We start from the raw sequence: 16,772 nt of genomic DNA on the forward strand, positions 1-16,772 counted from the left end.
TGCCAGCGTGCACGGACGTACGCTCACTCTCACGAGCGGTGACATAAGCTGAGTTTTCCATTGAAAACAATAGGGACCCGTCCGTGCAAACTGGCGTACGCTCAGATCTCCGCAAGAAGTCGGTGGGGAGACGGAGGAAAGACGGCCGTAGACGGCGCCGTACGCTCAGTTGTACGCCTGTTGTCGGAGTGTAAGGGCTGGCCCGGCCGCGTACGTTGCCGTACGCTCATTTGTACGGCACTCCCCTTCTACGTTATTTCTGCCCGTACGTAAGCGGCTGATTTGTGGGTGGACTTAACCCTAACGGCCGCGTACGGCTAGCGTGCGGTAATGGTGAACGTACGCACGTTTGGCCGCTCCGAGCAGAATAATGCCCATAGAGAGATTTGCAGTAATTTGCTAAGCAATTTGACTAGATTTTGACTGCATGCACTGACTTAGTTAGCAAGAGATATTTAATCTCTCGGAGCATACACACGGAGAGATCTGTGCTTACTTTCTAAGCAATCTAGTCAGATTGCTTAGAAATATATATATATATATATATATATATATATATATATATATATATAACGGTGCTGCAAAGCACTTGTGGCGCCTCTTAAATAAAATTATAATAATAATATGTATATATTTATTTACACATTTACCATTTAATAATAAATAGCGCTTATATCATTCTATACAAAAATAACTACAATGTCATAGGCTGTTTTTGAAAAATGACAGGAAGGAACTTATTGGTTGGTGGTTTATCACTCCATTTTATCACTTTTTAAGCTTAGTACATCTCGCTCTTGATAATTTATGGTATTCTGTTGCATGTTTATGGTACTGTATGAAGATGTAGATGACAAATTAGAATAAAAATGGGTAGAAACGACAGGGAAATCTCATGGTGAAATAAACATGAATGGGATTTAGAGCATAGCAAGTACCAAATAGTACCACAATTCTACAGCCAAATGTAAAATATGAGCAATATACCACACAAGTTTTTACATTGTAGTGATGAGAGTGCTATAGTGCTATGTTCTGGGCTGTAGTCCAATCCTTACCCTACTTGCAGACATAACCCTCTAAGAGAGCTTGACGCCACAAATTTGCTAATCCTGTTTTCGTTGGAAGACTTCAATATGCTGTAAATCAAATTAAATGCAGGATTCTCATGGAAAAAAACATCATAAAGCAGGAGTTTGAGTGTACTAGTGACTACTCACAGTGGAGGTAGCCAGTATTCTCATGAGTTTTGGTTTCACCGACAAGATGGCCGCTTCCTCTGTGTGTAGGTGACTGGTACACTGTAATAGCAACCTGTCATCTCATCAGTCTGTGAAAAAAAAGAACATGTTGTAATTTATGTTGGAATCTTGAAGAGTCTTGCAGATTTTACTGTATCAGAACCAGGGGTGCTGAGACGGTTCAGGTATGGGGCTGCCAAGTTGACATGGCCAAACCTCCTTCTGTGGTGCAGAGTGCCCCACTATTCACAGCAGACCATGTGTATACCCCCACGCAGCTGTCCATTATACACTTTGGCACTGGAGCTCATAGCAGTGAAACATAACTAATTATAAAACAACTAATTATCTCCCTGACAATAACATTACTTTGAGGTCTCCCACAACCCTGAGAAAACACGATTCCTTGTCATAGCAAACATTGTATTGGTGGAAGTAGTGCATTATAGTATGCAATACCTATTAGGTGGAGTTATTTCAGTCCCCTCTCACTCTTCTACAGGCATTGAATATGTTGCTTGTTCTGAACACATTTCAGTATGGTTCAGGCCTGACTGGGAGTATCGTTGGTCATGTCATTGTGCTAGGTTTTTGTAGCACACACTTTTAGATCATTTTGTTTTTTAAGCCCTACTATTTTATTTGCTTAAATGGTTTGCCATTTTCCAATTGGGAGGTCAGTAAGGAGCAGATGCCAAAAGATGCAGGCAAAATACTGAATGCAATGAGATCATATGCCTGGGCGCATCAGGTGGTGAGTATAGAACCCATCTAGGCTGCCTTCCCTTTACCTTGTCTATCATATTGTCAGACCCGGCTTTGCCAGGAGCCCAGTGATGTACATCCAAGCCAGACCCCCAGGACATTAAACTCTCTCATAAAACGTGACACTAATGTGAGAGGATCATCAGACATAATGGTTATTAGCAGGGGTGATGGAAAACCATTGTTATAAATGATGAAGCGGATAAAACCAGTGGATAATATAATACGTTTAGAGTTGTGTTTTATTCTCCAGTTGCCATTGTAGAGGCGCTGGGCAGTGATGCTACAAATATGTATTTTACATATTTACCTGCGATGCATCTGCTGAAGTACAGAGAATGTACGAAGACATTACTTTTATAAAAAATAAAAATTGATTCCCAGGTCACATTGTAATAATGCTGAGAAGCAAACATGTCCTTGTAGACGCTCACTGTGGTTCAGCCAGTGATGCTGCTACAGTATTTCACAGGCTGAACACTTCAGCACACAGAAACCAGTCTGCAGCGGCATTGTTACATCTCTTTTGTGTGACCTACATTTGGAGTGGGCGTTCTCTGGCTGAGTACAGACGGAGAAATCCATCATGGGAAGTGGCATGCTGTAGAGTTGTCTCCCTCGGGAAGGAAGGAATGCCGGAGTCATCATGTTAGGCAATTTTTGCTGAATATCTTATAAAAACCACTTATTTCAGCTCAAAAGCACTGGCTTAATTAACTCAGACACAGGTGCTGGGTGCTGGCTGATGAATACTCAATCACCGACTTCTATTGAATACTAGACAGCAGACATCACCCATGTACAATTCTTGTATCAAATCAGTCATTCTGTTTAATAGGTATTTTGCATAAAATAAAATTAATAAATGTTATTATTTGCTCCTGAACTTTTCCTGATACACTGCAGTGTTTTATACAACTTTGGAACCTATTTATTTAATTAATTTTGGGGGAAATACACCAAAAATTACTAAACCCCCCCCAAAAATGTAAACAGGATTTAAAAGAAGGAGAAAACCAGTTATCTGCTGTGGTCCCCTTGCTATTGTTTCCAGTAGTGGCCTACATACTGTATGTTTCTGTGAGCACTGCTAAAATGACTTTACCGAACTCCAGAATATGCAGCATTTCGGAACGTGGTCATTTTGCAGAAGGATCAGCAGGTGTGCTGTAGCATACCCTCCAGCATGACCCATTCCATTAGGCACAAGTGCTCTGCTTCTGGACTTCTTCCTTAACTTAGGATTGCCTTCACCTTTGCTGGAACACCGTTATAATCACTGAACTAGTTCAACACAGGTGACTGCAATTATCAATTAAGAGGGAAGTCCAGAAACAATGCATTTTGTACCTAATGCAATGGGTCGTGTCGGAGGGTATGCTGTCTTATTATTATTATTATTATTATTATTATTATTATTATTATCATTTTATTTATAAGGCGCCACAAGTGTTTCGCAGCGCCGTACAAAGGAACAGTACAGGGAGACAAAACAGTATTACATTGAATAAATAACAAAAATACAGTACAAATAAAGAGCATCAGAGTTCAATACACATTACAGCTTAAATATAAGTAGTGAGGACTCAATCAACATACAACTATAGGCTTGAGGCCAATGATGGAGATGAGTATGCGGACGAAGATGGTCACTGAGTGTTGGAGTATGGGAGAGCTGTGAGTGAAATGTGAAGAGAAGAGGGCTTTGACAACAGGAGGGAAGAGGGCCCTGCTCTGAGGAGCTTACAATCTAGTAGGAAGGGGAGGTGCAAGCAAGTGGGTGGTGGCTAGATAGCAGGATTTAAACAGGCAAGGGGTCGGAGAACCAGCTAGTTTATGCAGTGGAAGGGTACGCTTTGATGAATAGGTGAGTTTTCAGTGCCCGTTTGAAGCTTTGCAAGGTCGGGAGAGTCTAATGGAGCGAGGGACTCTTTCAATTGAAGAATAGGGACACTCGAAAAGGTGTATGCAAATGATGGTGTGGCTTATGCTAATTAGGCCACGCCCCGTTTTCCGGACACTGCACCGCTGAATAGATGCGCACAGCATCTATTCTGTCAGATTGGGGGGGACTCCCAACTGCCCCCCCTGCATTGGGACACTGCCGGCTGCGGGAGGGATGCGGGAATGTCCCCAAAAACCGGCACGTTCCCGCGTTTAGCGGTACAGTTGGGAGGTATGCTGTAGCCCTGCCGAAGTCCGAGCCCAGAAGTAATGTGATCACTTTAGTGTTTACACGTCACCGAAATCCCTGTCCTTTCGTGTGAATAGTGATATATCCAGGCGATCCGTAAACTTTGTCACAATAAGCAACTTTAAGATCATAATTATTGAGATTAATACCTAAAGTATGACAAATACACCACCCGTGATTGAACTGCACCAGTTTATCTAGCATAACATATCAATTATAATCTTATTAGAGACAAAGTAAAACTTATTGCATTTTTAGGGCACCCCCTCCTGCACCCCCCATCCCCTCAATCAGATAACAACACCCCCCCCCCTTCCTTCCCTTCACTATCCCCAGAACCATGTAGCTGCTCTTTACTTAGTAGTGTGCTACTGCATAACCACATCTAGTCTCCGGTTCTGGCGATGGAGCTGGGAGTAGATGTGACCATGAATCACGAGGATCACCACCCCCCCCCCCCCCCCATACTGTAGCTAAACTTACAAGATGATGTAAAGACACGTTTTTGTACACCATAAATTTACGTTCTGGACAGGTTCATACATACACTACTATATGTAGAAATAGTTACAACTTTTTACATGGTGCTCCTAATAAATAGGCTCCATCCCACCCCTTTACACATTGGTCATGTTTCTTCCATTACATTTAATTTCCTTCACATGAAAACCCTTCTCTGTCCCCTTACATCTAAACCTATAAAATCTAACTCAAACTTCATTTTCTATGCTACATTTCATAGCACAAACTGGACATTCCCTTCATTAGCATCACATTGCCCACTCCATTTTATTTCTCCACCCTATCTACTCATTATCGTCCACTTCTTCTCGTATACCTCCTATTATTATGTCCTCTTCAACATTATGGCTATATTTGAAAACTAATTTTTCTGGTCAGGATGAAGCGTTAAACTTAAGGCGGCACTACCATTAATGTAAAGCACACCAGACTTTACACCGACTGTTAGTGCCACTTTAAATTCTCAGCTCCAACCCCCAGAAAAGTGGCAGCTTGCAGAACTGGCGCTATGTAAATATCGTCCTATGGCTACCATCACCCTCCCTCTACCATCTCCCATTCATACTGCACAACAGGTTCTCTCTTCTGCTCTGTGCTTCTCTCACTTTCCTCTCCACAGTTCTCCCACTTCCCAACTCTACAGAGTTCTAAGTCCACCCCTCAATGGTTATCCAACAGTTCTGTCACCTTCCTCACCTTTCCATGCTGCTCTATGGCTCTTTCTCGTCATTCCTCCAAACGTCTCCATCCTACCTGTATAGTTCTTTTTTAAAATCTTTAGTAAATCTATCCCTAATTTTGGAAGTTTTACAAATAACATGTAACATCTGCGTATTTATTTGCTCCTTTTTTTGATAAGACATCTTTGGTAATAAATGTAGGCGCAACTGTGTTCAAAATCTAGTTTAATTTTCAGTTAGAAACAACAGTTAGAATGAGTGTGATTGGCACATGTTTTTTTTTTCCATTTTGTATAACTTGTAACCCGATTGGGTAAATAAAGGCTAACATGAACAGACATAAAAAATGCAATATTTTATTTTATAATCGAAATAAAAATTTTATATAGTCAGTTTTGTCTGGACAAACACCTATGGGGAATTCAACACGCCACGGGATTCCTACAGGCCACTCATTGATTAGCTCCAGGCACTTTGCCCAGGAGATGGAGATACACGGTAAGCTCATGGAAATTTGGATTTCCCCCTTAGGGGTAAATTTATTAACTTAAGTTTGTATATTTTACATGCTGTGAAACGTATTCTAAATCTTTATGATCATTTTACTTGTACTCAATTTCCATTAAAGTTCATGTAATAAAGTATAAAAACTGTAGGCCCACCACAACACTGTCGTTCTGTTTGACCTATCACGCTCCCCTGTTTTATGTAAATAAACCCAATATTTATGAGGAAGTTGTTCGAAATGATAACATCGGTGGTGGCTCAAAACTTCCATTTGGTGGAACAGTGTTGATGAGATTATTCCCTGCTCAAAGCGAGCTGACATATAAATACTATAGCTGACAACCCATATGCAAAAAGCATTATCATCATGGTTAAAGCTGGGTACATACTAGGTAATATATCGGCTGCCAACGCATGATATATCGCTTGCGGGTTGGGTGTAGGCAAACGATATGTCAGTGAACAACGTCGCTTACAGGCATATTGCAGCAGCTATGCAGCACAGCCGATGGGGGAAATTTACTGAGGTTGGCGTTCTATTTTACATGGGATGTTGCTATAGGCAACCAATCAGATACTATCTAATATCTTCTAGAAGGTGCTAAATAAATAATAAGTTAGTTCTGATTGGTTACCCATAGCAACGTCCCATGTGCACCAGAACTCCCATCTTAGTAAATTTCCCCCGATGACTGTTATAATAAGTAAAACAATGTTTCTCTGTGTAAAAAGAGCTATTTTTATATACATCTGATATATAATGTAAGCTAGGTCCGATATATAATGTAAGCCTCAGTCTATACATATAGGGCCTTATTCTGGTTGACTCGCAAGGCTGCTACATTCACAGCCTTGCAAGTCTCCCAGACGACGCCCGCCGCTTGCAGGTCTACACCCCCCCCTTGCATGCCGGGTTTGCCCACACAGCTGTGAGTGGAAGTTTAACATAAACATCCATTCACAGGCTATGGGGAAACATCCACATCATTCGATGGTTGCTGACCATCGAATGATGTGGATGGTGCACGCATATCTAACAGACTCTCAGGTCACTTAGATTTGAGAGCACAGTCAAGAGGAACTGGGCGGTCAGCTGCCTGCCACCCGCACCCGGGAATGCCCATAAAACGTTGGGCGTTCCCCTGGGTGAATCCCCCAGCCCCATGCCCGCAGTATTGGATGCGTGCGCCCGGCGAACACTCTCTTTGCCGTGGCCACATACACCCGACACATGCATATGCGCAGAAATGATTTAAAAAACATGACGTTCGCATGTGAATTTGCAGCGAGCGCGAGGACCAGAATATCCCCCATAGCCTACAACCTTCTAAGCTACTGTAACTTTATAAAGAAAAAGCACTTTTCCAGATGCACTTAGATCATATGTATTAAACATCTTGTATCAATATTGATGTATGTAGTAAAGTCAGTCCTATGTTCCCTCATCATTAATTTAAGAGGTAAATGAGGCTAAAGCCGGCAGCATTGTACAAAGAAGATGAAATTATGTATAGAGTGGTCATAAACAGGGTAGTCCCCTGGGCCTTGAAGTGACATTCATACAGCACATTTACTATGGGTGTAGTCCTCACAACTAAACAATGTTTGTGGCCATGAGTTGTTATGCCAGAAGCCTGTCTGTGGCCATGTCATTATGTGGACCAGATGTACTAAGCTTCAAAAGTGATAAAACGGAGAGTGATAAACAGCCAGCAAATCAGCTCCTACCTGCCATGTCACACACTGTGTTTGCAATATATCAAGCAGGAGCTGATTGGCTGGCTGTTTATCACTCTCCGTTTTATCACTTTTGAAGCTTAGTGCATCTGGCCCCGTGTAGGCAAGTTTGCGGCCATGTTACTATACGTGATCCAGTTTGCGGCCATGTTACTATACGTGATCCAGTTTGTGGCCATGTTACTATACGTGATCCAGTTTGTGTCCATGTTACTATACGTGATCCAGTTTGTGGCCGTGTTACTATACGTGATCCAGTTTGTGGCCGTGTTACTATACGTGATCCAGTTTGTGGCCATGTTACTATACGTGATCCAGTTTGTGGCCGTGTTACTATACGTGATCCAGTTTGTGGCCGTGTTACTATACGTGATCCAGTTTGTGGCCGTGTTACTATACGTGATCCAGTTTGTGGCCGTGTTACTATACGTGATCCAGTTTGTGGCCATGTTACTATACGTGATCCAGTTTGTGGCCGTGTTACTATACGTGATCCAGTTTGTGGCCGTGTTACTATACGTGATCCAGTTTGTGTCCATGTTACTATACGTGATCCAGTTTGTGGCCGTGTTACTATACGTGATCCAGTTTGTGGCCATGTTACTATACGTGATCCAGTTTGTGGCCGTGTTACTATACGTGATCCAGTTTGTGGCCATGTTACTATACGTGATCCAGTTTGTGGCCGTGTTACTATACGTGATCCAGTTTGTGGCCGTGTTACTATACGTGATCCAGTTTGTGGCCATGTTACTATACGTGATCCAGTTTGTGGCCGTGTTACTATACGTGATCCAGTTTGTGGCCGTGTTACTATACGTGATCCAGTTTGCGGCCGTGTTACTATACGTGATCCAGTTTGTGGCCGTGTTACTATACGTGATCCAGTTTGTGGCTATGTTACTATACGTGATCCAGTTTGTGGCCATGTTACTATACGTGATCCAGTTTGTGGCCGTGTTACTATACGTGATCCAGTTTGTGTCCATGTTACTATACGTGATCCAGTTTGCGGCCGTGTTACTATACGTGATCCAGTTTGCGGCCGTGTTACTATGCGTGATCCAGTTTGTGGCCATGTTACTATACGTGATCCAGTTTGTGGCCATGTTACTATACGTGATCCAGTTTGTGGCCGTGTTACTATACGTGACCCAGTTTGTGGCCATGTTGTTATGCATGAAGCCGGCAGTAAGGTATATCTGCAGTTCTGCACAAATAGAAATATAGTGCATTTATAGTTTGCAGATGGTATATGACCTTTATTGAATGTCATTCAAAAGCTCCCAGGTTAATAAGCGCTGAGCGCCCTGGTTCTGTCGCTGCATAGCACCTAAAGCTGACTTTTTATGGTAGTGAATTAAATCACACCCATTCCCAATCCCCTTTGTATTGGCTTAGTTAGAACAATAACTGCTCGCTTTAATAAGACGGTTGGAGTCTAGGTAGTAAATAGATCTGTCTTGCTGTGGCGTTAAGACACTGCTCTGAAAATAGCACAGATGTGTCTTTTGGATGCCATGGTGATATACCTGCTCTTGTCTCAATGGGTTAATAAGATTTGGTGAATCGCTTATTTGGGAGTCCAGAAAACTATTAAGAGAGTCTGAGAGCAATAGATTAGAGATGACGTGCAAGAGAGCCCTCAGCTAATCCTCCTCAGACTCCTGCAGGATTTACACTCACACAGGATATAAAAAGAGAGATTTTATCAATTCAAGATTAATCCATCAGTGGGATTTAGTATGGTTTAATCTATTGGTTTCCAGACCAGAATGAAGCCCAAGTCTTTTTTTGGACATGATCCAGCCTCTTGCTGGAGGGAGCATCAGAGAGCTTTGCTCAGAGTGCAGAAGTGATGCTCCCTTGCACTGATAGGGGTTGTGGCACTGGCTTCCCCCCTTCTGTCCTCTGATAACTTTTGGTTGGATGCTGTTGCTGAGGAGGGTTTTTTTTTTAGTTGTCAATTTCCAGACTGAGGGCTGCAGTTGTTTCAGACACACGCCTGTCTTAAGAAGTAAAACAAGGCAGGTCCACTAGTTATTGAAATGCAGAAGCTCCTTCCATCCCACAAGACAGCCCATTCAAGTCACATGGTGGAGGTCCCTGCAGAATGGGCTGCAGCTGCTTCCAATCTGCTCTGTAGCATCAAAAGCAGCTGGACCAACCTAGTGCCTGTAAGCCTACAAGGCTCAGAGGAGGAAACTGCAAGGATCTGGGATTCTGACACTATGCTGTCCGAGGAGCTATGGTTGGAGAATGAGAAGACTTATGCTGCAGTAAAATCTAAGAAAGGCAGGAAGCACCAGGAGCTCCTTGCGCTGGCACTGGGGGTGAAAGTGGGTGGCAGGAGCGCATTATTGTGGCAACCTCTGAAACTCTTTGCCTATTCGCAGATCACCTCGCTGGTCAGAAGAGCGGCCCTGACACAAAATGACAACCACTGTAACTATGAGAAAGCACACAACTTCAAGGTAAGTGCCCATTTCCAGTTCCACCTATGTATTATGTACAGTATTATACTGCAGAATTTATTAACCATCCAGCTGCAGCATGAACAGCTGCTTATTGTGCTGACTCTAGCTGGCTGCAAATGAACATTTCCTTGTAAGAACACAATTTTGCCTCTTTACACTTATTTATACAAGCTCAGGCTTTAGGCAGATTGTCTCCTTTGTCTGGAATTTGTTGTTTAAGCTCTGTGGCCAACTTTCTTCCTGGTTAATGCATCTCGCAGGAAGGAGCTATTGGCAGCCAGTGAGGCAACTACATTAGCTAGGATATTAACCCCTTAGCGGCAATGGCAACATGGGAAGCAGAGGAGTAACACGCGGGGAGCTGCAATAGGGACTAGTATATGGCTTTTTATTGTTATATTTGGAAAATATTTGTATTAGTCATTAAACCTTTTTTTAAATGTTCCTTAAAAATGTAGTGATGACTTTATTTATACCTGAGAAACGACCCTCCGACCTCATTATATGGTTTCATAATGACAGCCATAACCATACTGTATGTGCAATACGGATACAGTATATATTCTCATATGTTGTCAGCGGTCAGAGTATAACATTGTAAGGAATCACTTCCCATAGAGGCCGGTATCACTTCTGTCATGTGTTACACGCTGTCAGGTCTGCTCCATTATACCGATCACTGAAGGATTGCTGTGAATGATGGCATCCAATCTCAGCTGTGCATTTGTATTATTTATTAATTGTGGAGCAGAGCCCCAACTTATATGACATCTAACGGCACTAGATATCGGTTCATTGTTTCATTTGTGTGTTCCTCTGGGCCAGATGTATCAAGCTTCAAAAAGTGATAAAGTGGAGAGTGATCAACAAGCAGCCAGTCAGCTTCCAAATGTCATTTTTCAAACCCAGCCGGTAACATCATGTAAGCTAGGAGCTGATTGGCTGTCTGTTTATCACTTTTTGAAGCGGTGAGGTTAGGATGCAGGTATTAGAATAAGCTGTTACCAATGAGGTTATGAAGACGCACGTTATGTGAGGTACAAAAGAGAACAGAAATCCAGTTTATGTGTTTCTGATCTCCTTCCTGGAACCTGATTCAGAGGTGTATGCAGTGGTTTGGACAGCTGTGATTCCATATACAGTTCACGTGCAAAAATATTCCAATGACTCAGATGCCTTCTTGCGTGGAGAGAAGCCCTGGCGTCCCGCATCCACCACGTATGTACTACAAACGCAGATATATCGGTTGCGCCAACAAACCTTTGCATTAAAGCAGTTTCAGAGTGAATGCCTCACCTGGAATTCTCCAGCTGGGTACAAGTTTGCAGTAACTGTCTAAGGAACGCCCCACAGTTGGTTACAAGTTTTCAGTAACTGACTATGATCCCGACATGCATTCCCTAATCTCACACACTGACTACCTGTCATTCACTAATAAATCCGCTATGCGTCACTCATCCACGATACGCACGCACAGTATGGCTCTGGCACATGTACAGTAGCAACACATCAGTCCAATCACCATGGCGTCCTCATCTGAACCAGGCCGATAGTCACTGGGTTACCTGAATATCTGACAAGTCCTGTACACTTTTGTCTGAACAAAATGGGGTTACCATCCTCAAACAAATGATGTATTTGTAAATGTAATCATATGGATGCTGTAAAATGAGTATTTGCAGGTGAAATAAATACTAAAATATGACATTTGTTACCATGGAAACACCATGCACCAAGTGTTTGTACCATGCAGTGACATAGTCCAGTGACAAGAGCAGGTTAATTGCTTTATTGATATGTAACCTTTGCCCTCATACATAATATTTGTATATAGTTGATGCACAACCATTTATTTGCATCAAGTGCAGAGTACAATGTCAGTACTGAAATAAAAACAACCTGTTCTTATAATAATTAGTTAGCCCTTTTATATATAAGACACAGGCCCAAATTGGCATTTAGCACCAGATGTGTACTAACAACAATTAAATAGGCCTCACTGGTATTCTGCACAAGAGCAAAATAGTAATACTGTAGCACGGCCCAATTATAATCTATAAAGAGTTTGGCAGACTTTTGGAATGGGAAAAGATATTGGGCAAGTATTGGTCAGTTAGACAATCCCAGCATCTCTTTACATAATTTAAACAAAATACTCTGGGCCAGATGCACTAAGCTTCAAAAGTGATCAAATGGAGAGTGATAAACAACCAACCAATCAGCTCCTGCCTGACATTTTTGAAACCCAGCCTGTGACATGGCTGTTTATCACTCTCCATTTTATCACTTGTGAAGCTTAGTGCATCTGGCCCTTAGTCTGTTATAGTTAATATGTGTCTATAAAGCTGGTTTAAAAAAAAAGAAATTAAATTGTTATAATAAATACAATTTAAAGAGTACTATAGCAAATATTGTGACAGTGTATTTACTACCACAGTGCTTCTCACTTTGGCTTTACCATGATGCAGCCCTGATTATACAGCTAAAACAGCCTTTTTGAGTGACATTAAGGTTTTTTGTCCTATGACAAGAAGGCCCCTAATTATTGATTGTGTCCAAAGAGTTATTGATTTTCGCAGGATGTGAGGAACTGATATTGAGCTGGTATACAATTCGCTGGCTTTCCTTTGTTCCCTGCAGTGATTACAGTGTCACTGTCAGTATTGAACCTGCATCAGTGTGTATGGTGTCATACTGTAAGCAGACAATAAGGGCTATTTCACATGCGAAAAGCCGTGCGCACACTGTAGTTAATAATGGACACAGGTGTGTCCATTCACACGGGACGGCCATGGCCTGGCCGCCCGGTTGGAGCCGGATCCCACCACTGGAAGGGACGGCTGCCGAGCTGTGGCCATCCCCTCCATTGTAAACTACAGTGTGCGGCACGGCTTCCTAGCCATGCAGGATTTCGCCGTCCGGCAGGAGCCGGAGCGAGTGAAATAGCCCTAAGGAAAATGTTTACAAACAATTTTATTTATGTTTTGATAATGATATTATTCCAGTTTATGGCAGGTGTGACCAGTAGATGTATTGGTAATAATACTACATCTCTACTGGACATGTCATTTAACTGTAGAATTACACTGTTAGCTATAAACTATGCTACATGCAGAGATTCCCATTTTTTAAAGATTCATTGTGTCCTTTAGAATGTCTTTCCATACTACAACTTCCCTTTTTTATTATTGGATACAATTTTCAGTATGGGATATCTGTTTTAAATGAATGTAATTGCATTAGGATCATACCCATTGTGGTCATATTATAGTTATGTATGTATGTATGTATGTATGTATAATCCCATGTACGTTTCAGTGATGCATTTATTCCTCTCATGTATATTCAGTGTTTGAGGAGTATGTTATGTAACATGGGACATTACTTAACCAATTTTTGTGTGTTATTGGGTCAGGAGAATTGACACGGTGATGCTGATTGCTCTAGATACTAGGGGTACATTTTCTAAGATGGGATTTCTATTGAAGATGGGATGTTGCCCGTAGCAACCAGATTCTATCTATTATCTTCTAGAAGGTTCTAAATAAATAATAAGTAGAATCTGATTAAAAGTAAAAACTGTCACAGCTCAAAGTGAAAGTACATTGCAGTAGCTGTCATTTTGAAAGGGTTTTAACTAGTCTTCAGTAGAACGTCCATCTTAGTAAATTTACCCCTAGAAGTGAGGTTTAGAAACATATATGAGTCATCTGCCAAACTGATATATAGTTAGAGGATGGCATCCCTTTAAAATCCCTTGGATCAGCAAGAGGCTGCGCAGAGCCAAGTGATTCATTGTCTGCAAGATCTGTCTTCCCGGCTGGATAAGCTACAGACCACTCTCAGTGGCCCTGAGCCTGTCAGAGAACTTCCAAGTCCAGTTCATCCTCCTGTAATGGCTGCTGCACCTCGCCTTCATCTCTCGGTCCCCACTAAGTATGATGGGAACCCCAAGACCTGCCACGCCAAAGGCTTGACCAAACTGAAAAAATGGTGGGGCTAAGATGCAGATGGGTGTGGCCTTGGGTGGAGGGCATGACCTCCGTTTTAACATTTTCGGAGGAGTGCTTAGCGCTCCCTTAGCGACTGAGCAGCCCCCTGGCTTCCTTCACTCCTCCCTTCTTCCCTGCACTAAAGAGATCACCATTGTAGTCCAGAGCAGAACATCAGTGATCTCCGACTCCCCCCAACCAGTGTTATTTCCGTCAGGAATTTTTTTTTATTAGTTTTAGCTTAAAGTCACTTTCCTAAAATTTGACAAATGAAATGTCACATTTTAGTCAAATTTTTGTTATTTGGTCTTAGTCAGGTTTTAGTCAGGTGATCTTGACGAACATGATCGTCTAATTTTAGTCATTGATTTAGTCATAGCTTTGCTTATGGTCACTTCCCCATTAGAGCTTTCAGATGATCAGCCTCTACATTCTAGATCCCGTAACATCTAATACCAGCAAGTTTGCATGTACTTTCCCACGTAATTTTTCTCTATTCCTTCTGACCACCTCCAGTTGTAGACCACATATATTATGGGTACAACTCTCTGATAATCCAGATGCCCTGACTAACGTGCTTACATGTGGGGTTTACATGTACTCTCCCCACAACTTTGGAGTTTACATGTACTCTTAGTGCAATGTTCCTACCTTTGCTTTATAACGTGTCCTTACATTTGAACTTACCTCCTAGCTTATTTGAACTAGTCAGTGACATTATACATATGTTTGAGTTAGAAAATGCTGGACCATTGCAAATATGTCCGAAATCATCTGTGGCCCCCTGTAAGCACAATTGGGGGGATCTTAAAATTCGTGGGGTTAATATATATTCATTCAGAGGGCCAAATGCACTAAGCATCATAAAGTGATAAAATGGAGAGTGATAAACAGCCAGCCAATCAGCTCCTACCTGTCATGTCACAGGCTGTGTTTGAAAATTGTCATATAGAAGCTGATTGGCTGGTTGTTTACCATTCTCCATTTGATCACTTTTGAAGCTTCTGTGCATCTGGCCCATAATGAGATGAATCTGAAGCAAGGTAGGACATGAGCATTTAGGTGCCATGGCTCCTGTAGAAGAATGAGAGCTGGGGGATTTAGATAATGGAGTAACCATGGAACCGATTGCTGAAGCTCAGGGATGAAGTTGTAATGCAGGAAGCAGTTAGTAATAATGAGGCAGAAATGACACTGACCATACATAGACATAACACATGTGCCTACAGTGCTTGTGCAATAGAAATAAAATACTTAGATAAATGTTCTGTGTATTCCGCCATCCTTCTGTGTTGGAGCACGCAGTGATGTCTCAGGCGTTACTGTCTATTGTACAAGCATGTGAATAACCAGCTGAGATTTGCTTGCTGTTTCAGTAAGAATCTGATAAGCTATTCACACGTTGTGTGGCACAGATTTATCTATACGGCGCTTGTCACAGACTTTCTGAAAATAAAAATAACATACAAGCTGCTAATGCAGTGTTATATTTAGCTCATACATTCCAGACATTGCAGATGGTCTGAAGATGAGACAGCAGCGGCTGGACATTGATCCTACTTAGGAGGTAGGGGCGGCAGAGACAGTTAGGGGTGTCTGCTGTGGAATAATCCTACAATAGGAGTTATTTAAAAAAAAAAAAAAAAAAACCTTTGCATGGCATTTTTATTAGACCATAATTAATCTTCTATAAATCCTTATTAAAATGTATTTATATAGTAAATAATATATCCAGCTTACTCCACAGCACATTACTACTGGGAAGAGTTATTGCACTTATTGAAAAGGTCACTGCTGTATGGCCATCCGACCCCCCACCCTCCCCCATAGCTGCCCGGGACGGTCCTTTCACATGCTAAGTATTGTATGCAACCCCATTTCCTGTACCCGGGAGGGGGATTAAGTCGGAGGTCAGATGGGCAGGAGGTCTGACATCTGGCTCAGGTCCAATGCATGGGATCATGCATCGGACTCGAGGGGGACTTCAAACACATGCGATTTTTGGACGATTACTCGGCCCGATCCGTCGGGATCAGGTGAAATCGCCCCAAATTGGACTACTGTATGGGCACCTTTACATTGTACCTGCTAAAATTGGAGGTCTCCAGGACAGGGTAGGGGCGTGGCAGTAGCACAATGGGAGCTGTCATAAGGTACGGTCACTAGGTTGACATACATTAGGTTGATCACTGAAGGTTGAGAGGCCGTAGGTCAGCAACACATGAAAGTAGGTCAACAGGGTCAAGCACTAGGTCGACAGTCAAAAGCTTGAGATGGTTTTTTTTTAAATGATTACGGAATTTCAAGTCGGAGAAGGGACAGGGGAAAGCACATGTCCTGCTTTGCTATGTTAAGCACCAGGGGGAATAGTAACTCAGGGGCAGATTTATTAAGCTCGGTGAAGTGATAAACTGTCTGGTTTTTATCACCGGCCAATCAGCTCCTACCTGTGAAGTTACAGGCTTGGTTTGAAAAATGACAGGTAGGAACTGATTGGCTGGTGATAAAAACCAGACAGTTTATCACTTCACCGAGCTTAATAAATCTGCCCCTCAGTCACCACATAAAATTCAATCATCTCCGTAGGAATCTCCCTTTATATTCCAGCTATGTTCACATGATCTTCAGTCTCATGTATCTGCTGCCTTGAATTAAAT

General features: G+C 42.2%; 1 protein-coding gene across 1 annotated transcript in view; it reads left to right on the plus strand.

The window, feature by feature from the left end:
• Window positions 1-16,772, plus strand: part of CHN2 (chimerin 2) — a 302,557-nt gene that overhangs the window by 228,956 nt on the left and 56,829 nt on the right. Inside the window, exon 7 of the mRNA XM_083188957.1 lies at window positions 10,043-10,120. Coding sequence (XP_083045083.1) covers window positions 10,043-10,120 — 78 coding nt within the window. The remainder of the gene's footprint in view (window positions 1-10,042; window positions 10,121-16,772) is intronic.

The sequence above is a fragment of the Crinia signifera genome, chromosome 5, assembly GCF_055691185.1.
Source record: "Crinia signifera chromosome 5, ASM5569118v1, whole genome shotgun sequence".
Lineage (NCBI taxonomy): Eukaryota > Metazoa > Chordata > Amphibia > Anura > Myobatrachidae > Crinia > Crinia signifera.